A 26,184-nucleotide genomic window follows, 5' to 3' on the forward strand; every position below is an offset into this window, starting at 1 on the left:
GAGAGTGGGAGAGCTAATTTGTCGTTGGATAACGATTTTATTTGGTTTAAAACGAATTAGGTAATAAAATACTTCTTTTATCTGTTAACCTTTTAGCGTAGATATTAAAACATAAACTGTAAAATAATGACGTAAAATTAATATTTAATAACTAGTCATTAAACTAATGGCGTATTATCGAGTGATTCCTGTATAATGGATTTAATAAGCAGGCAAAAATCTTCAAGCGATGAAATTCTAACGTATTATTGTAAATTTCCCCTTTTCTATTTTAAGTCAGTTAATATAATGATGGAACTTTCACCGACTACTCGGTGATCTTTGTTTCCTCCAATCGCATGTACATTTGCATAAATTGCCTATCAATGCAGCGAATTTATTTACATTCATTAAATACAGCTGTTGAGTTATCTTCAAACATTCAAATTTCTTATTGTATTTAAAAAGATTACGTTTGATGCCCAGCACCTTCGTAAAAATGTCGTTATTACATTGATAAATACAAATACTAAATAAAACATTTTTTGCAGTATGGAGGGTTGCAATCCCAAGAAAAAATAAGCACAGTTTTATCCTAAGTTTAAATATATATAAAGAATTTTATTGATCAGATATAGTATTAAAAAATATGATATACAACCCTCTATACTGAATTATAATTGACATTATGTTTCAAATTCCGCACCCCATAAAATTTTATTAGATTTTTGGGACACTGGCGCATTCGTCATATTATAGTAGCATTAAATTATCTGTATTTTAAAATAAATATAAAATTAAATCATTTGTTCCGTTTCGAAATTTGACAGTAGTACCATGTCACTGTTGTATTTTTTATTATATGCACCTCACAACACTACAGAAGATCAGATGATTTGATTGTTTTGAATCTGCGTTCTGTTCTGGTAGTATCCAAAAGCTGCAATACTTCAATATTCTCAAGAAAATGGGGTCTTTGCTCATGCCCCTTGCAATTCTCTTTATTTTTTGACTGACTGTGGGTATCTCATGGTCTCGATGTAGGTAGTCATTCCTGTAGTATTTGGATCACTTCCAGTTCTTTTCTTTTCTTCTTTATATGTTCCTTTCAGCCAAGTTTTGCTTCAAAACTCAGTCCGAGATATTTAGCTTTGTTGCTATATAGGATGATAGTTTATTTAATATTATTGGTGCTTGTACGGTTTGATATTAATCATATTAAAACACTAAAATTAATTAATTTATTGTTTGGTGAAGGTGATTGGTACAAGAACATTATTAGAAAAATAATATTATACTAAAATTAATTTATCAATAATCTGGTGAAGGTGACTGGAACGATTATTTGTGCTAGAATTCATATATTACATAATTTTTACGGGACATAAATATTTCATAACTATAGTATTTTTTATTGATAGTAAGTATTCTAAACATACATATACAACAAAAGAAGTTCTTATTTCTGTTAAAACTAATAATATTGATATACTAAAATGATTTAGTTTTGTGGTTTGGCGAAGGCGCTGAAAATAAATTAATAGAATGACATTGATTTTCAATTTCAAACTTTCTTGAGCTTGTGGTTGTTTATAATTACACTGGTTGAATAAAAATTTGAATAAATTTTTTCCTAACTAAACTAACGACTCGTCGCCTTTTATGAAATATTGTGTTTAATATTTGGGAGGATGACTACATAAAACACATGCAATAAATGCCAAAAAAATAATGAAAATATTTTGACGTTAAAACTTTCGGTGTCACAATGAAATATGTGAAAGAAAAATAATGTGCAGTGTTAGTGCGGCAGAATCCAAACAAAGAGACTACCATTTAACTTGGCAGCTGTCTGATGGTAAAGTACTACTACTCGTTGGTCGATGGTTGCTTGACTCGATGATATATATCAAAACCACCACTAACAATATATGTCTATGTAATATCGTCGAACAAAAGTTGTTTTTTCCCCAATGTTTAAAGGTACCTCTATCACCGTCAATTATTGCGGTTTGCTTTATGTAAATAGCACGTGATACAGGAATGATCATAGGATGAGACCATATTAAATGCCATTCGCGTTTATATTGTATGTTTTTTAACACAAGGCTGTACGTTTATTTAAACGGATCGTTCACTCACCGGGTACTGACACTTTTTTCATGCTATTTATTCAGATTCCTTGTCAATATTTAATTCTTTATCAACAGAAAAAAGTTTTCATGATGTAATCAACAATTATGTCAAGAAAATTACTTTTATTTTTACAAAAAATACATACCGCATTTTTGACATTGTTTTTCGTTGACTTTGACATCGACATTTACGTTTTTATTTTAAAGCTCAAACCTAAAGCATACCTAAGAAATAATTTAAATATACCGAGCAATAAGAATGTTAGTTATATTGTATTTAGGTAATAATATAATTTTTCTATCATCACATGTTGTGATAATAAACAAGAAACCGAAATTATTGACGTCATAATTTACCGGCTCTTTCGCCATTTCGCTTTGAACGTTAATTTTACATGTTTTCCGGGTTTAAAAAACCGAGATGTGGTGATGAACTGGTTTGTTTATTTCTGTATCGATTGTCAACATCAAGTAGTTAAAAAATGCATTCGTTTCTACGTTGTTGAACATATTTATTCCTGGTTATGTATGTTGTCAATGTCAACTGATGACAGATGTTTATCAATTGTTTTCGCGAGACTCTTGTTTTTCATTTAAAACAGTTTTATTCAAATATACTGTGTGACTATAACATGAGTCATATTGTGTTTCAGAAATAACACAATAGTTTTATATTATTATATGTTGTGTGAATAAAAGAAACAAGAGTTTCGGGCGTCTGAATTTACCGGCTCTTTCGCCATTTCATTTTGAACGTTAATTTTACATTTTTTCCGGGTTTAAAAAACCGAGATGTGGTAATTAACTGGTTTGTTTATTTCTGTATCGACTGTCAACATCAAATAGTTAAAAAATGCATTCGTTTCTTCGTTGTTGAACATATTTATTCCTGGTTATGTATGTTGTCATTGTCAGCTGATGACAGATGTTTATCAATTGTTTTCGCGAGACTCTTGTTTTTCATTTAAAACAGTTTTATTCAAATATACTGTGTGACTATAACATGCGTTATATTGTATTTCAGAAATAACACAATAGTTTTATATTATTACATGTTGTGTCAATAAAAGAAACGAGAGTTTCGGGCGTCTGAATTTACCGGTTCTCTCGCCATTTCATTTTGATCGCTAATTTTTGATTTTTTTTAGTTCAAGTTTAATGAATTGATTAGTAAATCTAGTAGTGAAGTATCATTACTCATTGATTTTATCCAACGATATATAACAAAGCCACCGTATCTAACAATGTCTGTCTATGTAATATCATCGAACAAAAGCCATTTTTCCCCAATGTTTAGCGGAACCTCTATAACCGTCAATTATTGCGGTTTACTTTATGTAAATGGCACGTGATGCAGGAGTGATCGTAGGATGAGACCGTCTTTATGCCATTCGCTTTTATATTGTGTGTGTTTTTTTAACTCAAGGTTGTACGTTTATTTAAATGGATCGTTCACTCACCGAGTACATTAATGACACTTTTTTTCGTGCTATTTATTCAGATTCCTTGTCAATATTTAATTCTTTATCAACAGAAAAAAGTTTTCATGATGTAATCAACAATTATGTCAAGAAAATTACTTTTATTTTTACAAAAAATACATACCGCATTTTTGACATTGTTTTTCGTTGACTTTGACATCGACATTGACGTTTTTATTTTAAAGCTCAAACTTAAAGCTTACCTAAGAAATAATTTAAATTTACCGAGTAATAAGAATGTCAGTTATATTGTGTTTAGGTAATAATATAATTTTTCTATCATCACATGTTGTGGTAATAAATAAGAAACCGAAATTATTAACTTTCTTTTCTTTTCGAAATTTTCAATGTTGTTTAACATATTTATTCTTGGTTATGTATGTTGTCAATGTCAGCTGATGACAGATGTTTATCATTTGTTTTCTCGAGGCTCTTGTCTTTCAATTAAAGCCTTTTAATTTCATTTTGAACTATAATTTTCAGTTTTCTTCCAAGATTAATGAATCGATTAGCAACATTAAAATATAAAAAAAATTAAATGTGGTAATGAATTAGTTTGTCTATTACTGAATCGATTGAAAACACTGAGTAGTTAAAAAATGCACTCGTTTTCATGCCGTTTATTCACGTATCTATTGCTGGTTGTGTATTTGTTAATGTCAGCTGATGACACATGTTTATCATTTGTTTTCTCGGGACTCTAGTTTTTCAATTAAAGCTTCCTTTTTCGAACGTTTTAAGCTATAAATAATGATATCGACGTATAGTTGATATTTAAAAAGTAGTTCAAGATATATCGCAACAACATACGGATTTGAGGTTATAGTTCGCCTGGTTAACGTCAAGTAAACGTCGCGATTGGAGTTCAATACTTACATTAAGATAGTAGATAAAAAATGACTTATAAAACAAATATTTTATTACATAGCAAGCTGGCTCAGACGTTTATTTTTTGTTGTGTATGTGTTTTGTTGACGATTGTACGTCAATTGTTTCCATAGCATTCTTGATTTTTTTATATTTTTATTATTTTAAGTGTTTTAAACTATTTTTTCGATTAAATACTGTTTATAGAACGTTATTTTCGGCGATGTATCGATTTGGGGTTATATCTAGACCAAGTAATCGACTTAATCGTAGGGTAAACGTTAGTTTTTCTCGGCCTGGTCTCGGTAATTTTCCGCTGGGTCCTCCTCGATTGGAGGGGGGAGGTGGAGGAGTATCGGGAAAAATCGATATTCGAAATGGTAGAGTTTCGTGCCAGGCCAGAGAGTTCCGGAATATTCCATAGACGAGATTCTCGGCGCTGTCACTCGTTCGCGGAGTGATACGAAAGTCTCCGATCAGAACCGGACTTTTGTCGCGTTACTTTCGCTACTGTTGTGTAACTGAGACGTTTTCTTAGATTCGTTTTAATGTAATGATTTTTTTAATATATGATATTTATATAAGGTGGGATATCTCTCGGTTTATTCTTGAAGTACATGATATTGTGGCATTGACACACACTATCTCGCTTGACATTGACAGATATTTATCCGTAAAAAATGAAACTAATCTCCATGTAGCAGGTTAAGTAAATACATAGAAACGTCGAATTTTGGAGTTACATTTTCGAAATTGAAATGGTAATAGTTAAGAATAGTTCGTGTTTCAACAAAATAAAGTGTTGTATGTCATACCTGTCATACATGAAATTATTCTTTACGGGGATATTATGGGTTAGATTTAGGATTGATGTGATTTTAAGATCTTTTTTTTTATATATTTTAAAGTCTCCTTTTACCAACTATGGGTTTATCTGGATTGAACCTAAAGTTTAACGTGGGCGCCGAACCACGGTCCTTGGCATTAAGCCTAACGACTGGCGAGTGACCAAGTTTAGAAATCATCCCAGAAGACATCCGGCCTTACCCAGCCTGTTTACTGGCGTGACTGGGATTATTTTCCTTGTCGGATTTTACACTCTTGCCTAGAACATTCACAAATTTTAAAGAATCACAAACATAAATTTACGACCACGCCCCGGCAAATTTTCAGAACTGATGACATAATAAATTTGTCTGTCACGCTTTTGGTGATACAGGGCTATCGGGATACGGGACTAGTTAACAAAGGACTGTAAAATCCTGTTAAGATAATATAGTACTATCAAGCTAGACGTTTAACTGATATTATTTTAATAGTATTGAGTAAAAATATGAATATTATTTTTTATTAATTTTCATTAAGAAAACAGCACTAATTTATAAATGGATTTTCAAAAATAATATAATAGATGATATTTAAATGGCCTTGAAATTATCTGTATATAGTAAGTTTGTATTAGATACTGTCATATATATGTTTTTATAACTTTGAAGTATCATTTGTTCATGTTTCATTGAGGTTCTAAACATTCTGTTATTTTAAGTGCAGATAACAATAAAAGTGTTTGTAGCAAAAAATGTATACTGTTGATAATAAAAATCATCATTATAACGACTCAGGATTTTGAACAATTTCTTTTTAGATGGTTTATACAGATGTCAATCGAATGATACGTTTATATTATACAATAAGTATTATTATATGATTTCAGATATATAATATAACTATCCTGACATGTATAAGATCACTTTAATAAGTGATCTGTTGTATAACTTATCTAAATCTTATTCTAGATACTATTCTAACTTTTTTTAAAGTCTGTCCTAACTTATTCTAATGACTATCCTAGCTTATTCTAAAGATTGTTAAATCTCACTCTATGTGTCTATTAATCAGTTCGTATGGCAGTTCGAGTTTGAGTCTACGCACTTCACTGTCATCGCGTACATTTAACTGTTTGGCAAGTGCATTGGGATGCATTAATAGTCTTTCAGAGTACTTCGCACTAACATTCAGAATCATACTTGTTATGGGTTCTATGGGGATATCGCGCTAAATCAGATTGTTGTACAAGTAATATGGGGCATCGACGATGACTCGCAACACTTTATTCTGGACCCTCTGGAAGATATCTATGTTAGATTTGCTAGTAGTAGTCCCAAGGTTCAATACTATAGGTCCAAATGGGCCTCAATATTGATTCATACAGCAAAACCTTATTATCTAATGATAATTTAGATTTACGCCAGTACATTTGGTTTAGTTTAAGTCCAAACTGTTTGAGTTTTGTAACTATATCTTTTTTCCATGCCAAATGTCGATTGAAATGCATTCCCAGATATTTAACGTTGTCTGCTTGCGTTAGTATAAGTAGAATACAACGCCGAATTTATGAATTGGGTGTTGATATGAGAAATAAAATGTCTAGAAAAGATGCAACCTATACAATTATGATTTCGACATTTTCGGCTATACAAAAACCATAGAAATGTTTCGGTATTCTATGTTTATTTTGCCAAATTTCAGTGGCTCAACTTCATGTTGAAGCGTCACTGACAGACTTGACCTTTCAGTATGTGTCGACGTGTGAATAAAAATGTTTAATGCATTGAATATGTCTGAATTTGTACCGAGTAAATCGAATTTGCTGGATGTTTTCCTTCAATTTGATGAAAAGATAATTGAAGGTTCATCGAATGCTGTGTGAAGCTTATGGTAACCATGCCCTATCGATCTCAACATGTAAACACTGGTTCCGACGTTTTAAAAGTGGTGATTTTGACGTCGAAGACCGCTCTGAGCGGATAAAAAAATGTAAAGATGAGGTTTTGAAGGCATTATTCTTTGGAAAAGAGTTCAATGTAAATATAATCAAACATAACCCTAACCTACAAACTATTACAACTGTGTAGTTAATAGAAGTTTTAAGTCCTTTGATAATATATGCTATATACTATAATGTTAAAATAAATTATATTTGACAACAGTGTTTTTGTTTAATTATTTTATTTAGAAATCTTAAACAGAAAAAACCTAATACCAACACACCAGTTTGGGTTTATTAACAAGCATTCAACAATTGACCAGGTCCACAGAATAACAGATGTTACTGAAAAAGCCTACGAAAGTAAAAATGTATGCTCGGCTTTATTCTTAGATGTTGCACAAGCCTTCGATAAGGTTTGGCATGAAGGCCTTGTTCATAAACTACAGAAAATGCTACCAAAACAACACACTGAACTATTAAAATCATACCTTACAACCAGAATGTTAGAGTCAAACAAGAAGAAGCTTACTCTACAATAAAAGAAGCTAAAGCAGGTGTATCACAAGGAAGTGTACTGGGACCAATGCTTTATCTACTTTACGCTTGTGATATACCACAAATGGAAAATATCACGATGGCTACATTTGCTGATGATACTGCGATTATAGCTGTCGGAGACAATAGTGAAGAAGCCTCACGAACATTACAACAGGGAAGTGACAATATAAATAATTGGACACAAGCTTGGAAAATAAAAATCAACGAAAGTAAATCTGTGCATGTGCAGTTCACCTACAACCAGACCGTGGAAGCAATAACGCTAAATATCTCGGAATGAATCTCGATGAAAAACTTCGCTGGAAGGAACATATAAAGAAGAAACGAAGAGAACTGGAATTGAAATATAGGAAAATGTATTGGCTAAGTGGAAGAAAATTACGATTATCAGAACATAATAAATTGCTATTATATAAGCAAATACTGAAACCTATATGGACATATAAGACTGATTACCTACATCGAGACCCTCAGATACCCACAGTACGTCAAGAAATCAAGAGAATTGCAAGGGGGCATGAGGAAAGACTCCATTCTCAAGAGAATATTGAAATATTGCAGCTTTTGGATACCACCAGAACAGGACACAGACTCAAAAGAATCAAACCATCTGATCTTGTGTAGTGTTGTGTATTGAGGTGCATATAATAAAAAATACAGCAGTGACATGTATAAACATTATTTCACCAGAGACTGAGATAGGGCCGATGAGTCCTCCTAGTTATATACCTATATTTAAGTTATCATAAGGACAAATTGTAGGGTAGTCGGAAACGACTAGAATTTTGTTGTATGTCAAAGCCAAACTAAACTAAAACTCAGTTGATGCCGCAACATTGCGACGTTTTAACGTCATATTAAATAACGTATGTACAAAATAACTTTGGATACACTATGTAATATATATATAATCAAGTATACGGTATCATGTTGGCAATAAAGTTATTTCGTTTCCTTGATGGACGATGGAATAAATGCGATACGGTCTGGCCGCGAGTTTCGATCTCAGTACGGGCCTGTATTTGCAGGTAAACGATCTAGGCGCAATCGCGGACATCGGATCCATGTACGTTGGAGGCCCAACACGAGCTGGTCGTATTCGCAATAACGTGCCACCAAACCGGCAAATTGCGATTGGAAAATTCACTTTTCCGACATTCTATTGCAAGTGCTAGTGTTATCAATCTTCGAATTCTCCAGTAAAAAGCGATGGGGATGTGGAGGAAGTATCCGAAAGTCCCTTCCGTCAGCGATTTCCGAGGTGAGTAGAACCCCGTCTACGTATTCGGGAGCAAAATCGTACTGTCACTTTTGCTGACCTCGATCCGAACCTACACCAAGTTCCTGCCGTCGCCGCTGACGTAGCGGACGCTCGATAAACCGTAAACCTCGGCCGATCGTCGTCTCGCCGCTAGAGAAAGACGTCCTGGTCACTCCATCAAGTTATATTATCGTCGTTCGTAATTCCTGGTCCAGATGTGGTTCCTCCGGAACTATTTTCACGGGCCCAGCGACGATCTGGACATCACTCAAGGTTGATATTAGAACGTAATCGATGGCTAGTAGCATGCTTTTGTTTTTGAGTCGTAGACGGCTTGGTAAATGTTGTGAGGGACTGTGTCGTGTGGTTGTTTTGTTATGTTCAGGCGGCGATAAAGGTCCGCGTTATCGCGTAAGAAATGCCGGTGGCATGTACCGCTCGCCGGGCCTACTAGATTCCTCCTTGTTTGTGTTTTGAAAGCGTCGGTTTGATATTTGTACGAAACGATATGATGTTTTTGTTAGATCGATAAATTCGTAAGAGTTTATTCGTATATGTTATTATCGAATTATAACATGGTTTTTTTTACATAATGAATACATTGTTTTAGTAGAAATTTTGAACCGATATAAAGCAACATTATTTAAAAATACCATACGAAAATACCATTTTTGTAGTACGATTTGCCCTTTGCTTCAAAATAGGCCTCAGTTTTAGCGATCACCTCTTCATTCGACGAAAATTTCTTCCCAGCGAGCGTTCTTTTGAGATCTGAGAACAGGAAATAGTTGTTGGGGGCCAGATCTGGAGAATACGGTGGACGAGGAAGCAATTCGAAGCCCAATTCATGGATTTTTGCCATCGTTTTCACTGACTTGTGACACGGTGCATTGTCTTGGTGAAGCAGCACTTCCTTGTTCTTTAAATGCCGCCGTTTTTCGGTGATTTCGTCCCAGGGCAGTGTCCGGAAACTCGGAATCAAGCCAAGTTCTTGCTTCGACTGTATCTTTTCCCTTCAAAAAGCAATATTTTATCAAGACGCGAAATTCCTTTTTATCCATTTCTTTCACAATAACAATAGTTGCTTCACTCAATATGCTATAATTCACAAACTAATGATCCGGCAGCTGTCAAATTTATACACGCATCTTTTGAGGGTTGGGGCTAACTAAAGAACATATGGATTTAATTCTAGTAGCGCCATCTATGTGTCAGACCGGGACTTTACAACTGACCTGTTATCTACAATGCTGTTTTTTAATTTAATATATTTTTATTTTATATTGTATTTTTCTTAATTTATGGCTTATTGTAAACATTTACAGTTGTTTTTATGATTCAAAGTAATGTTCATTATTTTCTGCATTGAATATACTGATATTATTTTGAGGGCAAACAAGAATTGATCAATTTTTTATTTATTTATAAGACCAGAGATACTGGCCGACCGGGCTTTGTGTTATTAATCGAAACGAACAGTAGTCAGGTGAATCTGTGTCTGGAGAATATGACTGGTAATGTTTTCAGATCGATTTCCAAACGGTTTTGACGTTTTCGGTAATATGAAAACAGTTTTTCTTTCGATTTGCCACTGACGAGTGTAAGTGGGATCAACCATAGTAGTTTCCCATGATTCTCATGGCGTTTTTTGGCCTTCTGGTTGTTTCTGGGGCATTGATACCACTCTCGACTCTCTATTTCAGAAATAAATGTTTGATAACAATCTTCAGGCTCACCGTCAAATATATTTTACGAAGCAAGAACATTAAAATATCCCGCAATTGACCAAAATTCGGAATTATCTCGACAATAAACAGTGTCTGGCTCCGCAGAAAACAAACTTTGATTAACAGCTATCGATCGTGGTAGGCGTCGCGAAGCTCCACAGCCATCTAGACTAGACTTTTGACGATCCGAGGCATATCAGTATTGTTGTTATCTGTGTAAACTAAAGATGTTTTCAGTTTGATTCGTACCAGAATTGTTAATGAATTATTTGTTGTTAAATATTGTCGTATATTTTTTTTAGTCACTCATCTTATAATAAATTTTTTATTCATTGTGTTTCTAGTAGCGTTGGGAACTATCAACTGAAAACAGTCGATAGTCAAAAAACTAGCTAGCTAGCTAGTGAAATGCACGATCGACTGTTTTTTTTTTCAATTTCGTGATGTCAGATGAAAATGTACGAATCATTTCCTGTATAAATTGCGAAAGAGGAAAGGACAGAGATAATTGCTTGAAGCAGTTAATTTTATATGTGATTACATTTTCCAACGATAGTATAAGCCAAACAGAGATGTACATATTTTACGTATTAACTTTAAACAAGAATAGGAAAAATAATTACTGAATACTGTTAACGTGCAATTTACTATTTCATTTTAAACGACGTAGAATTACTTTTATATTCGAATGTTCTGTGAATCTGTAAAAAGGAATGAAATTTTTCTATGGAATGGAATACCTCACAAATGTTCCATCGTATTTTGATATGTTAATTGCAATTTTTAAATAATATACTATAATAAATATAGACAATACAATATAACTTAAGCAGGACCTAAAAACTGAAGATATACAATAACCATAAATACTAAATAAAAATTAAATATATACCTAATCGTAGAAAAAAAAACGATTGACATAATTAAAAATGATCGCACAAAAACTACTAGAGTTTTTTAAATAAAGTAAATGCTTTATTTATTACTGAACGGAAATATTTTTTAACAAAAATCGAGGGAGTAATCGAAATATTACCTATTATTGCCGTAAAAACAGCTAAAAGTGTTCTATACTGCGCTATTAATATACACTATATTATTATTTACAAGCAAACTACCAAAAAAATCATAAAACTATATATATTATATATAAATCTACGTAAGCATAAATTGGGTACATTTTTGTTAAGGTCGCGGCTAGGACGACAGAGCCAGAACGTTAAAAATCAGTCGATCAAAAAATAGCAACTGAAACAGTCGATAGTAAAAGGCAGTCAATTACTAAACAGTCGATAGTCGTTTTCAGTCGATAGTTCCCAACGCTAATTTCTAGCAATAATGAATGAAAAATAGGATTGTTCACCAGAGATGATAAAAAGTATCATAGAAAGGACTAGTCAGGTTCTTCCCCTTGAAATTCCCTTGGAGTGCACGTTCGAGGTGGTCCCATTGGAACTAAGTCAAGATCTGATGGTGGAATCCGGGGAAATCGGAGGCCCGAACAAAGTATTCATATATTTTTTTATTTATAACAATCGGATATTTGTATATAATGTTATTTCGGACCTGATGTGACGAAAACTAGGAAGTTGTTCAGTGTAAAAGCCACTCAGTTTGCTTTTTAAGCATTAACCATGTCATATGAGAAGTCGTAGAAATATTATAGGCAACTGCACGTATGGCGTAACGGCTAGAACGTTCTGCTCATGCACAGAGGTTGCGGGTTCGATTCCCGGTGGGGACTATGACTTTTTGTTGTTCTAGTTTGGTTGGAACATTTCTTAAGTCTCAGACCACGGGGCATGAAGCGTTCCTTATTTTCAACCATTGTTTCTTAATTCCTACTTTTCCTCATACGGGCTGCACCATTACTGGGCCTACCCACCTACCTTGAGTAAATATCTAACGCTAAAAGGAGAAAAATAAAATATTTTTGACAAACCAATCGAAAAATAATTAAACTTGGACTTTTAACACAAAAAAAACGTTTTAATATAAAATATGTACATAATAATCGTTGTAATAAGTAGATAAAAATAAACAAAAACTTTATTTAACCTATATACTACACGTATTTTATATTCAACTATATACACACATTTTAGCTTAATACCTACCTAAACCTATTTATCTACAGACTGGTGCCTGTCTATTCAGTGTTTTATTCATCACTGTTAATATATATATATATATATATATATATATATATATATATATATATATATATATATACATATAGATTTAACTTGCATCTTATTTAAAAGACTTATTTTTCTAATGTCAGTTTTTACTAGAATGTTTTGTACATTAGGGAATGTTGATCGGTTTAGCATAAAAGTTACTTGTTGTCGTTTCTAAACTGTCGACGTCAATCAAATGTCAGGTTTGTCTTTCTCGAACTGTCTGTGTTGATTGTCACTATGTTTGTGTCACAGTAAACTTTGATGTTAATTAGCTCAAAAATAGTTTTGACAAAACAATCGAAAAATAATTAAACTTAGACTTTTAACACAAAAAAAAAACGTTTTAATATAAAATATGTATCTAATAATCGTTGTAATAAGTAGATAAAAATAAACAAAAACTTTATTTAACCTATATACTACGCGTATTTTATATTCTACTATATACACACATTTTAGCTTAATACCTACCTAAACCTATTTATCTATTTACACTATTATTTTAACAACTACTAACTGATCAGGTTCAAGTCGGTGCCGAGCAAAAACAATACGAAAATAATAATATAATTTTGAGTCATAGACACAAAATTAAATTACGAACAAAACAAATCTCATTTGTTGCTCGTATCGACTTCAATTTTTGTGGTAAAAATATTTTATGAGTATATGAAAATGATTTCGGCTTTTCGTGCTTTTGAGAAACTGCAATCAAACAGATGCTGACATAAATATGTAATGTTTGATGTGGAACGACTGGTGCCTGTCTATTCAATGTTTTATTTATCACTGTTTATAATCCGAAACATTTTCTTCATTTTTATCAAGTTAGCCATATTAAATCAACGTAAAAAATATGAAATGAATCTTCCCTTCGTATCAATTAACGTGCTATCACTTAAATCAACAGTTTACGCCCAGAGAATATTATTTGCTACGATAATCTCGCTCGTACTGATCCCAAAAACAAATGACATAATTTAGATGCTTTGAGTTCCCATAAACAGATCGATTGTTTTATCTGTTGTCTTTTCAGATTGATTTATAGCAGCCGCTGGTATCTAAGACATAAAAGTGGCAGCGTAGCGTGATAAGACGTCACTAGTCACTTGATAGTGGGTCCTATTTCTACCTTTGTGGGGTCGATTCGTTCAATTGTTTCGGGATAGTATCCGGTCCGTAGCTAGTGTTTTTTCTCGGTCGTCGAAATGCCAGTTAGTGAGGTTAGCAGCATTCCGGAGGTAATTCCGAATATTCTTGGCATTAACCTTTCGAAATTATCAATCAAAGGTAAGTAGACGTGTAGAAAAATGACGATCAGTTTCAGTGCTTCTTGGAACTCATTATAGGAAACTACTTCAAAGACACAACATTCGTGCAACTGATTTTTCATGATAAAAATCACACAGTTACCTGTTAAATGTCATCTGTCATGTGTTGACGTAGCATCTTGTACACATTAAATTTGATATATTTTAGCCAAACTATGTTTCTCTATCGTATTGTCGTACGTCAATTTACAATTTTTTTTAACTTAAAATGACAGTTGACGTCTGTTGTGATTTTGGTGAAAAATTCTCTAAACTCTGTTTTTGTCGATTTCTCGAAAACACTTGGTTAGAAGTCAAAACTGATGATTATATGGTTTTTAACGCCCTAAAATTGATATAGTGTGACATTTTCAGTTCATTCTGAGATACAAATATTTTCTGCAATTTTTCCATATATATACTCAGGAAAAATCGCGATTTTGGCCGTTTTCAGACTTCTTCGTATAACTTCCCTTTAAAGATATATTTATGGCTGCAAATTGCACTCCTTATACAAAATTTGGTGACAAATAATGTGGTGAAACCGTTTTAGTGATAAGTAACATAGTTTTAAAGTTATTTGTATTTTGTGATTTTGGTGAAAAATTCTCTAAACTCTGTTTTTGTCGATTTCTAGAAAACACTTGGTTAGAAGTCAAAACTGATGATTATATGGTTTTTAACGCCCTAAAATTGATATAGTGTGGCATTTTCAGTTCATTCTGAGATACAAATATTTTCTGCAATTTTTCCATATATATACTCAGGAAAAATCGCGATTTTTGGCCGTTTTCAGACTTTTTCGTATAACTTCCCTTTAAAGATATATTTATGGCTGCAAATTGCACCCCTTATACAAAATTTGATAACAAGTAATGTGGTGAAACCGTTTTAGTGATAAGTAACATAGTTTTAAAGTTATTCGTATTTTGTGATTTTGGTGAAAAATTCTTTAAACTCTGTTTTTGTCGATTTCTCGAAAACACTTGGTTAGAAGTCAAAACTGATAATTATATGGTTTTTAACGCCCTAAAATTGATATAGTGTGACATTTTCAGTTCATTCTGAGATACAAATATTTTTTGCAATTTTTCCATATATATACTCAGGAAAAATCGCGATTTTGGCCGTTTTCAGACTTTTTCGTATAACTTCCTTTTAAAGATATATTTATGGCTGCAAATTGCACTCCTTATACAAAATTTGATAACAAGTAATGTGGTGAAACCGTTTTAGTGATAAGTAACATAGTTTTAAAGTTATTCGTATTTTGTGATTTTGGTGAAAAATTCTTTAAACTCTGTTTTTGTCGATTTCTCGAAAACACTTGGTTAGAAGTCAAAACTGATAATTATATGGTTTTTAACGCCCTAAAATTGATATAGTGTGACATTTTCAGTTCATTCTGAGATACAAATATTTTTTGCAATTTTTCCATATATATACTCAGGAAAAATCGCGATTTTGGCCGTTTTCAGACTTTTTCGTATAACTTCCTTTTAAAGATATATTTATGGCTGCAAATTGCACTCCTTATACAAAATTTGATAACAAGTAATGTGGTGAAACCGTTTTAGTGATAAGTAACATAGTTTCAAAGTTATTCGTATTTTGTGTTTTTGGTGAAAAATTCTTTAAACTCTATTTTTGTCGATTTCTCGAAAACACTTGGTTAGAAGTCAAAACTGATGATTATATGGATTTTAACGGCCTAAAATTGATATAGTGTGACATTTTCAGTTCATTCTGAGATACAAATATTTTCTGCAATTTTTCCATATATATACTCAGGAAAAATCGGGATTTTGGCCGTTTTCAGACTTTTTCGTATAACTTCCCTTTAAAGATATATTTATGGCTGCAAATTGCACTCCTTATACAAAATTTGATAACAAGTAATGTGGTGAAACCGTTTTAGTGATAAGTAACATAGTTTCAAAGTTATTCGTATTTTGTGTTTTTGGTGAAAAATTCTTTAAACTCTATTTTTGTCGATTTCTCGAAAACACTTGGTTAGAAGTCAAAACTGATGATTATATGGTTTTTAACGCCCTAAAATTGATATAGTGTGACATTTTCAGTTCATTCTGAGATACAAATAATTTCTGCAATTTTTCCATATATATACTCAGGAAAAATCGCGATTTTTGGCAGTTTTCAGACTTTTTCGTATAACTTGTGTTTAAAGAAATATTTATGGCTGCAAATAGCACTCCTTGTACAAAATTTGATGACAAATAATGTGGTGAAACCCTTTTAGTGATAAATAACATAGTTTTAAAGTTATTCATATTTTGTGATTTTGGTGAAAAATTCTTTAAACTCTGTTTTTGTCGATTTCTCGAAAACACTTGGTTAGAAGTCAAAACTGATGATTATATGGTTTTTAACGCCCTAAAATTGATATAGTGTGACATTTTCAGTTCATTCTGAGATACAAATAATTTCTGCAATTTTTCCATATATATACTCAGGAAAAATCGCGATTTTGGCCGTTTTCAGACTTTTTCGTATAACTTCCGTATAGACGAATTGTAGCAGCTGGACACAAAAACTTAAACGGATTTTTTGTAGCACGTACCATTTTAAAGTTATGATAAATTAAAGTCCTATAAATAAATAAAGACAGTATGAAAATTTTAAATCATATTGATTTATTTATGTTATTAATTTTATAAAAATTAGTAATATATATATTTGCAAATAAACAATAAATCAAAATAGCTCAGGTTTAAATGGACAATTGAAAATATGAGCTATATATTCTGATAGAAAATGTCAAAATAATTAACTTTTCCTCTTGTGTACAGTAAGTATATCTTTCATTACAAACTAGCAGTAATCTGCTAACATTTTAGCCTTTCCTCTTTCTTGAGAACGCTCTTCTATCTGTTTTATATCCTGGTGGAAGCCTTCACCTTGTTCGTCGCTCACCATTCCAAGTTAGCGGGGAAAATCGAAATGCGTATGCAAAAAATATATTTTTAAAAACACTGCGCGCTGTCCAGCAATTGTATTGCTTCCACGTTAGTATGATTTAGTAATCTTCTTTCGTGTTTCAAGGCGAAATTTTGGATAACTTCGCAAATCCATTTGATTTCCAGGTCATCGTGCAGTTCTTCGTTGGTTACGTAGGGATAGGCAGTGGTAATCAATCGAAGAACCTTGTTTTGTCAGCGTTGTATAACTAGTTGATTTGATTTTTCAGTGCAACCCTATATTTGCACCCCATAGGTCCAGATTGGCTTTATAATTGTCTTATAGATCAACCTCTTTGATTTTAGATCAAGTTGAGAGTATCTTCCGACTAAACACTATAGTTGTTCTATTTTGGTTCTAATGTGTTTTGCTTTTTGTCTAACGTGATGTTAAAAGAGTATTTAAATATAGAAATCCTTTACTATTTTTATCCATGACCTTCACAACATTTTGAATTAAACCAAGTTTTATATGTAAGGATGGAAGAATCACTGAATATGTAATAGATATGGAAGGATATCGACTGTCATTGTGGAGTTATACACCTTTTAAGTGTAAATAGTATTCACACTGTTACTAGGGAATGTGACGTGTTAGTCAACCATATCAACAGACAGTTTTTAATAATGGAATAAGGAATACAACACACGTTATTTTATTTATGTTAGAAAAATTGTGCCACACACTGTAATTAGTTGTAATTTTTTTACCATAATGAATTTTTGAACTATTTAAATCGCTTTTTTTAAACGTCGCACATTAACACGACATTCCCAATCTGTCAGTGATATATTCATTATATTTTCTTTGTTTTTTCGATCTAGTAGTTCATGAACGTCAACTGTCAGTCACTGTGAGTTGATAGTTGACAAATTACAGAAATCTTGATTTATTTAACGCGGTGTATGTTATGTTATTTAAATAACTTATTTTTATATCAATATTGATTGTTATTAGAATTGTTTGTATAATGAGTTAATTGAAGTATGTTTAAACCTAACCTAAAATTGTTATTATTAATTTAAATTAACAGTTGACATCTGTTCTTTCTTTTAATACGTGTAAATGTTTTGGTTAAGATCATATCTCCAAATTGTTGAAATTATCATATTCAATCAGTGGCAATTGTCAATAATTCATTGTTATTTTTTTGTCAAAAGGAACTTTTGAACTATTTAAATCGATTATTTTACTATCACTTCTAGACTGTCATTGTTAGTTAGCATACGGTCTTTTGATCTAGTAGTTTTTAAAGGTCAACTTTCATTATTTTTATTAATCAATTGTCAATGTCAGTTGTCATGTTCTGTTCTCATTTCTAGGGTATTGTTTGAAATATTTAAGAGTAAGTCGATATATTGGCGATATAATGGCAGCTGACAATCAGTTGTAACTTTTTGTGTATATTGCAGTTTTGGTTAGAATTTACCTATTATTATTTGACAATGTAACGATATTCTGATTTAAAGTAATTTTAATTAGTTATTGGTAGTGTTTTTTTTTCGAAAATTACTCGAAATTTTACATAATCCTCTATCGATATTTTACGACATAGAAAATTAATGTCAGCCACTTAAAATGTGAATAATTATTTTTTTTGCAATATCAGCTAGTAGCGGTATGGATATCATTTTTTAAAGGCGTTTCGAGTATTGTGTAATAAAACTGAATAATTAAAATTTTTGCACTCTAGATAATTCGCATATCCGTCTATACGGTATACCATCACTATCAGTTTAATGGGAAACGGCCGCTGGTAATGTTTGAGTCACTATCCAGTCACGAACTTTACGTGTGTTGTTATTAAACGCGTTTGGAATGAAGGTCTAGCTTTGTTATCTTGTCCATAAAAAATTACTACATGTTTTATTAGATTTTTTTGCCGCTATCGCAAAAAATATTTCGATATTAACTTATTTAGCAACCTAACAGGCATTCGATTATTGTCATTGTCAGACGGGCGTGATTATCTTTGATGTTAATTTTGTTTGAAATTGATGTTGATTGTTTTAACCTAATATTAATTGTCATTATTTTGTGACTGAGTATAATGTCAGTTGTGGTTATTTCACTTTCTAAGCTGTCAATGCTGTCGGATGTCAGATGATGAGAGCTATTGATTTATATAACTCGAAATGCGTGAAATTGCTTCGTTGCTACTTACATAGCGACACATTTGGCACTGTGACTGTACTGTACTGTACTACGGACTGTACTGAAGACGGCCATATCGCTACCTTTGTACATATTTACATATGTACTTTATCGACTTCACACAGTTACATTATTCCACATTGATGTGAGTCTCAAAAGCTTTGGATAATATTGGCGAGTATGGCACGATCCAATGATTGTCTACATCAACATTTTGTCGTCTTACCTTTACAACTACCGATCGCACATTGTCCGCAACTGATCGTCGATGATACAACGGGTATCCATCATTTCCCGTTATGGTTTCAGCAATCAGGTCTCTTGGGTATCGCTTGGAACACTTGCCGTCAACCATACAGGGTGAATTGTAGTTGAAAACTCCGCAAGGTTCATGTATCATGTGTTTGGTAACTACCGCATGCAATTTTGGGTCAACTGTGGGAAAGTGGGCATGAAATTGTCCTGTATAATATATGTAGCGCCAAATGATGTCATCTGGAAACAGCTGTTATATTTCGGAATGTTGGCCAAGAAGTGCTTAGAATCATTTCCAATGACAGAAATTAAAGAGCGTAAAGGATCTGGTGGTGGGACCAATTGTGGCAATTTTACTTTGTCTCTAGCACAACATTATCCAGTAGATTCACCACTGTATTTTAACGCCTTGCAATATTTACAAATTATTGTCATTTCCCCAATTGTTACCGATTTGTCGTCTATTGCCGCATCGTAGTGGAATGCAGCTCGTTCCAGGATCACAGGAACACTATGTCTGCGGAATCGTTCAATTTCATTATGTCGTGCTCGCTATTGTTGTGTTTGATATGCACGAACTCGTTGCATTCTAAGCCCATCTGCTTCATTGTCACTCTCTAAAGAACGCAATTCTGACTTTGTAATACGACTATTTTCTTGATCTGTCTCTCTCTGGTCATCAGTGCGGTTAGCACGTGAGCTAGCTCTTCGCACATTTGATTGACTGCGACGACCTAAGTCAGGTCGTCTTCTCATTGGCATCGTAAATTGTAATTAATCAAAGTGAGAAAAGTTCTGGCGTTAGCAATAAAGTGTCACTATCACAAAAAATCAACAAAAAAAAGAGCACATAGGACTTCCACAAATAATTCAAGACCAAAATTATCCAAATCGTTCCAGCCTTTCTCCAGTTTTAGCGAGACCAACGAACAACGATTCGAACAACATATATATAGATTTAACTTGCATCTTATTTAAAAGACTTATTTGTCTAATGTATGTTTTTACTAGAATGTTTTGTACATTAGGGGAATGTTGATCGGTTTAGCATAAAAGTTACTTGTTGTTTCTAAACTGTCAACTTCAATCAAACGTCAGGTTTGACTTTCTCGAACTGTCACTGTTGATTGTCACTATGTTTGTGTTACAGTAAACTTTGATGTTAATTAGCTCAAAACTTATTTAAATGTCAATTGTGATTATCTATTCCCTAAACTGTCAATGTCATTTAGATGTCAGTTGTCACCACTATTATTAAACATATAAATTAGTTGCGATTTGTAAACTGTTAAAATAAAGTAATGAAACCGTTCTTATAACAATATCTGAAACGTTAGACCTAACCTAAAGGTTTACAAAATGTCATCTTAAATGTTGAATGATTGTATTGTTTAACCTAAAATTTATTAAATGCCATTACTTCATTATTATTCCAGCATACTGAAATTTGTCAATTGTCATTGTTGTAATAGTGAGTTATTTGAACTACAAGCTGTTGTTATAGTTGTGTGTCAGTTGCCAATATCAATAAAGTACCAGTAATGGGAGTTGCCTACCAGAACTTGACATATAAACTGTCAGTAGTTGTGAATGTCAGTGTCATGGTTTTATAGCCATAAACAATAATTTTTTTGAAAAAATCACGAAAAAATACGCGTAATTCAGGAGTTATTTTTACAAACTGTGGCGCAACTTTCCTAGGGCGCCACAATATTGATGTCAGACGTTTTTTTTTAAACGATAACAAATGACCGTCCACTGTTTCCCGATGCGGCTTTTCCGCATCGATCGAAACCCGTTCAATCCGGTTCTTTACGAAAAGCGCGAATCGCTTTTCGCGTGGGATGGAAATTCGCGCCCGAACTGCGTTATTTTTACCGAGAATCCGTCGCTAGATCATACCGTTGGCATTTTCGTGCCACGTGCCCACCGTGTGATTGTAATTGTGCACTTTGACATTGGATATATTTAAGATTTCGGATAAGTCCAGACATGACGTGCTTGATTCTCCGTATAATTTCGCTTTTCTGGGAAATATTCTATTTTGTTTTCCTATCAAGAACAACAAACCAGCAGATCCTTAACAAAATATAAACGATAATTCATCTTTACACACACTAATTCAATTTACTTTGTGAGATATCGTGATAATAATAGTCCTAAAATAGATTCTTCTATAAAATTAAACAACTACGTTAATTAATACTTGGCGTTCTTGATTTTTAATACAATTTAAGTATAGTTTTTAGTAATAAAATCAAACTGTTTGAATGTATTTACGCTATCATAGTGTGCTTTGACATAATACATTATCATGACACACTATGATGTTTGAACGATATAATAAGGTCGATAAATGTTTTACTGTATAAATATTTGGAGATAGATCGTCTTTGATTGTTTGTCAATTGATCTTGGATGTTATTTATATTGTAATTTATTTTGTGGGTATAGTACGTACACTTTTGTTATGATGTCGATTTGGCGTCAATTAATAATAATTTTTAATAACATCAGTTGATTTATTTTGACCAATTAAATGTATCACTCATTGGTTTGAAGCATTAATAAAAATATTATAACTTGTCATGTCTCAGATTTCATCTGCCAGTATATGATGTTTTATATTAATGTCTCAACTGTCATTTGCCTGTCAAATGGGTTATTATTGGTCCATTACCGATGTATATGCCATTTTTAAGATGTATCATTTATGTGTCGGATCCGTTATGGCGTATAATAGCAATGCATAATATTGCAAAAATGTTAAGATGCTTTTTATGACTATTGTGTATCGATTGTCATCTATGTCAATGTCATTTAACTGTCAGTTAGGTTCAAATAATTACAAATAACAATTTTAACAGTTCAAATAACAGGTCATGTGTCATTTTTAATAGTTTAAATATGTTGTTGTCCCTGTCGTTATTATAGATATTTTAATTTATATCATAACATTGGTATTTAATGACATCTTTATTCAACGGCAGTTTAATTAAACCATTTGATAGTTTAATGACATTTGACATCATGTATTGACAACCTCTAGTAAAATAACTTATATAATTCCGTATTTTTTCTTTTTATCTTCCTTGTTACTGTCATTGATGTGTTGTCAGTTATGCCAAATTCATTTTTATGTCGCTGAGCTTTACGATTTCTTCAGTAAAGAGTATTACTTTTGTTAGTTGTCAATTATGTAAATTTTTAAAATGTCACTGTCATTTAAGAGTTTTCACTTTATAAAAGTGGATTTCAAGTGACTAAATTTGAGAAAAACTAGTCGTGGTCGTTAAAAACTGTTCTCTGATGATATCCATTTCATAATACCAGTGATATTTAACAGAACTTTCAAATAAAGAACGTTAAGTGAATTAAATCTGTTGTATTATCCTTTAAAACGACGCTGACACACGACATACAATAAAATTGTTTTCGATTAAAATCAAACAATTATTATCGTTTTTTTTTTAATAAAATTACTCGATAATTATGATATTCATTACCAATATATCTACATTCAAAGAGGAGCAAATGTAATTTTTTAAGGGTTCGATTTTCATTGTCAGGTGTCAGATGTCATTTATGTTGGTGTTAGTTATCTGTCAGTTGAGTTATGACGCATAATAGCAATGCATAATATTGCAAAAATATTATTAAGATACTTTTTATGATTATCATATATCATTTGTCATCTATGCCAAAATTATTTGACTGTCAGTTATATTTAAATAATTACTAACAGGTGAAGTATCTGTTTTAATAGTTTAATGTGTCGTTGTCACTGTCATTACTACTGATATTGTCATTGATGTCATAAGGTCGATGTTCAATGACATCATTGTTATTCTGCAGCTGTCATACCATCAGATCTTGCTCGTCAAAGTCAATGTCTTAAGTTAATAGGGGAATACTCATTGATAATTATGAGTCTAATTTTTTATCTCGTGTTTTTTTCCTAGTCATTAAAGGGTTCACGCCAGATAATAAGTTTTAAGTATGATAAATGTTAAACCAGGTATGATGTTTTGTAACATCACGCACCGAGTCGGTGGGAACACATGCGTGGTTTTGCATGAAACATCCGTAAAACGATTTGCTGTTTGTGTACTTACGTTTCTGAGAATTCGATCTGATAAACGATGTTTTTATTGTTGTTTTTTTTTGTTAATGGATCAACAGGCAATAAACCTTCGTTATTATAGATAATTCCTTCGGTATATTCATCCCGTAGTTCCAGTGACACTTGACGTTTTTTTCTGTCATTGGCCAGCATCGACAACGTAACCTATAAAATGTAGTATTTTTATAAGAAGTTTCTATGGTCTGTTCAAAGTTTTTTTGTACATACGTCATCTAAATTTGTGGAGTCAGAACGTCGCAATGTTGCCGCATCTACTCGGAGTTTTAGTTTGGTTTGGTTTTAACATACAACAAAATTCTAATCTAAATAAAATTATAGCACAAAAATGTTATCAAATATAATTTATTTTAACATTATAGTACATCTAAAAACTACTCTTAATTATACAGCCACAATAGTTCATAGGTTAGAATTATAACCTCTTATCACTATAGCTTTCAAGAATTGTGTATACGTCTGACAACCGGGCGACTTTGACAGGCTCGTTCGTTTACGTGTTCGAACTAATCAGACAGCATTGTGTCTCTTTTTAACAAGAATAAAATGAGAAGGAAACTATTGTCTGATTCTGAAGCGACAGGCAATACATTAAACATCTTGATAACGTATCCCACTTTGGGATCTCTTCGACAACAGAAGAGTTTGTTAATTATTATTGCCATCAATTTATTATCGATTGTCAATAATGACAGGTGTCAAATTGTTAGTATTTAAAATTCCGTTACGTTCTTGGTTCATGAATTTAATGACATTTGTTACAAATCCAGTTTTATTTCAAACTTATTTTATTCTAATACTTATTTGTATTATATGTAACTGTCATTTGTCAATTCAGATATTTTCTTAATTATCATTGTCATCAATCTATTGTCAATGTCAAATTATTTGTGTTTGGAAGGTCGTGACAGCTTAATGACATTTGACATTATGTATTGACGACCTCCAGCAACATAACCTATATAATTCCATATTTTTATACGAATTTCCAAAATGTATTAATTTTTTTGTATATACTGGCATCGATGTCTTGCGAGTAATGTCAAATTAATTTTTATGTCGCTGAGCTTTAGGATTTCTTCAATAAAAAACTATTATCTTTGTTAGTTGTCAATTATGTCAATTTTTCAACTGTCGCTGTCATTTAAGCGTTTTCACTTTATAAAAGTGGTTTTCGGCTGGTGGAGTGATTGACTTTGGGGAAAAATAGTCTTCGTAGTTAAAAATAGTTCTCTGATGATATTAATTTCACAATTCCAGTGACATTTAATGTTGTTGATAATTAATCTGTAAAAACAAAAGAAGCTAATACCGGAACAGTCGAATAAAGAACGTCAAATGAATTAAAACTGTTGTATTATCCTTCATAACAATGCCAACAAACGACATACAATAAAATTGTTTTCGATTAAAATCAAACTACAGTTATTATCGTTTCTTTTTACATTAAAATTACTCGATAATTTATTTATTTCGAAGATACATAATGTTGTTTATTAATAACAAACGCTTTATCACTTTATTGCAATAATAAACCGGTTTTATATCATAAAATATCCCGTAATTGTAAACAAAACAAAGTCGTCGTACACGGGCCGCTAGATTGTCACGAATTGGTGACCGCTAACTTACATCGTTCTGCAGCGTGATGTCGAACATACCTGAGCAAATATATCATGCACGGCTAGAATGATTTAACCGACGCCTTAACCTTGGCCGCGTCCATACCGCACAATTGTTGGCTTAAATAAGAATTAATCGTTTTTTATTGCACGACAATAATCGATTTAACTAGCGATCGATCAGACGACTTTCGACATCGTTGGAAAAAGTTCCTTCCCCTTTTTTTTGGACTTGTTAGTGACGAATCTCGTTGGAATCAATCTTTTAGAATTTTCTTAGCTGTACCATATCAGTAACCAATTATCAGTTGATGTCAAATATTTAGAACTGTCATTTGAAATCTATTTTGAATTTTATAATTTAATTTTTTAAATATTTTATCTATTATTTTATATATAAAATCAAATTATTTTCATATGCAACTGTCTGTACAGTCACTTTACTTCTACATCATTCTCTTTTTTTAGAACAATCATTAAATTATAAAGACTGTCAATCCTGTTTAGTTTGTTTGTATACCAGTAGTCACTGTCACTGATCAGTTGTCAGTTGATTTATAACTGTCATGCGAAATTAATTTTAAATTTTAGTATATATGATTGTTGAGTTTCATTTATTTCTGTTATTATTGTTGTGTCAGTCAATATTATGTCAAATTATTTTCATATGCAACTATCAATAAATATTTTCAGTAATTTTGTTTTTTTTTCTGTAAGTATAATCAAATGACTGTCAATTCTGTCAAGTTTTATTGTATGTCC

General features: G+C 32.2%; 1 protein-coding gene across 4 annotated transcripts in view; it reads left to right on the top strand.

The window, feature by feature from the left end:
• Nucleotides 1–1,755: 1,755 nt before the first annotated feature.
• Tps1 (Trehalose-6-phosphate synthase 1) overlaps nt 1,756–26,184 on the top strand; it is a 46,834-nt gene continuing 22,405 nt past the window's right edge. Inside the window, exon 1 of one of the 4 annotated variants that reach the window (XM_076418050.1) lies at nt 1,756–1,837. In XM_076418050.1, the coding sequence (XP_076274165.1) occupies nt 1,771–1,837 (67 nt within the window). In that variant the 5' untranslated portion in view covers nt 1,756–1,770. Of the gene's footprint in view, nt 1,838–8,843; nt 9,325–14,094; nt 14,252–26,184 lie in introns of those variants that run through there. The other 3 variants (XM_076418054.1, XM_076418053.1, XM_076418049.1) reach the window with 3 other exon arrangements.

The sequence above is a fragment of the Rhynchophorus ferrugineus genome, unplaced genomic scaffold (assembly GCF_030347505.1).
Source record: "Rhynchophorus ferrugineus isolate W39M unplaced genomic scaffold, kcgeb_rfMv2 rfM11, whole genome shotgun sequence".
Classification (NCBI taxonomy): Eukaryota; Metazoa; Arthropoda; class Insecta; order Coleoptera; family Curculionidae; genus Rhynchophorus; species Rhynchophorus ferrugineus.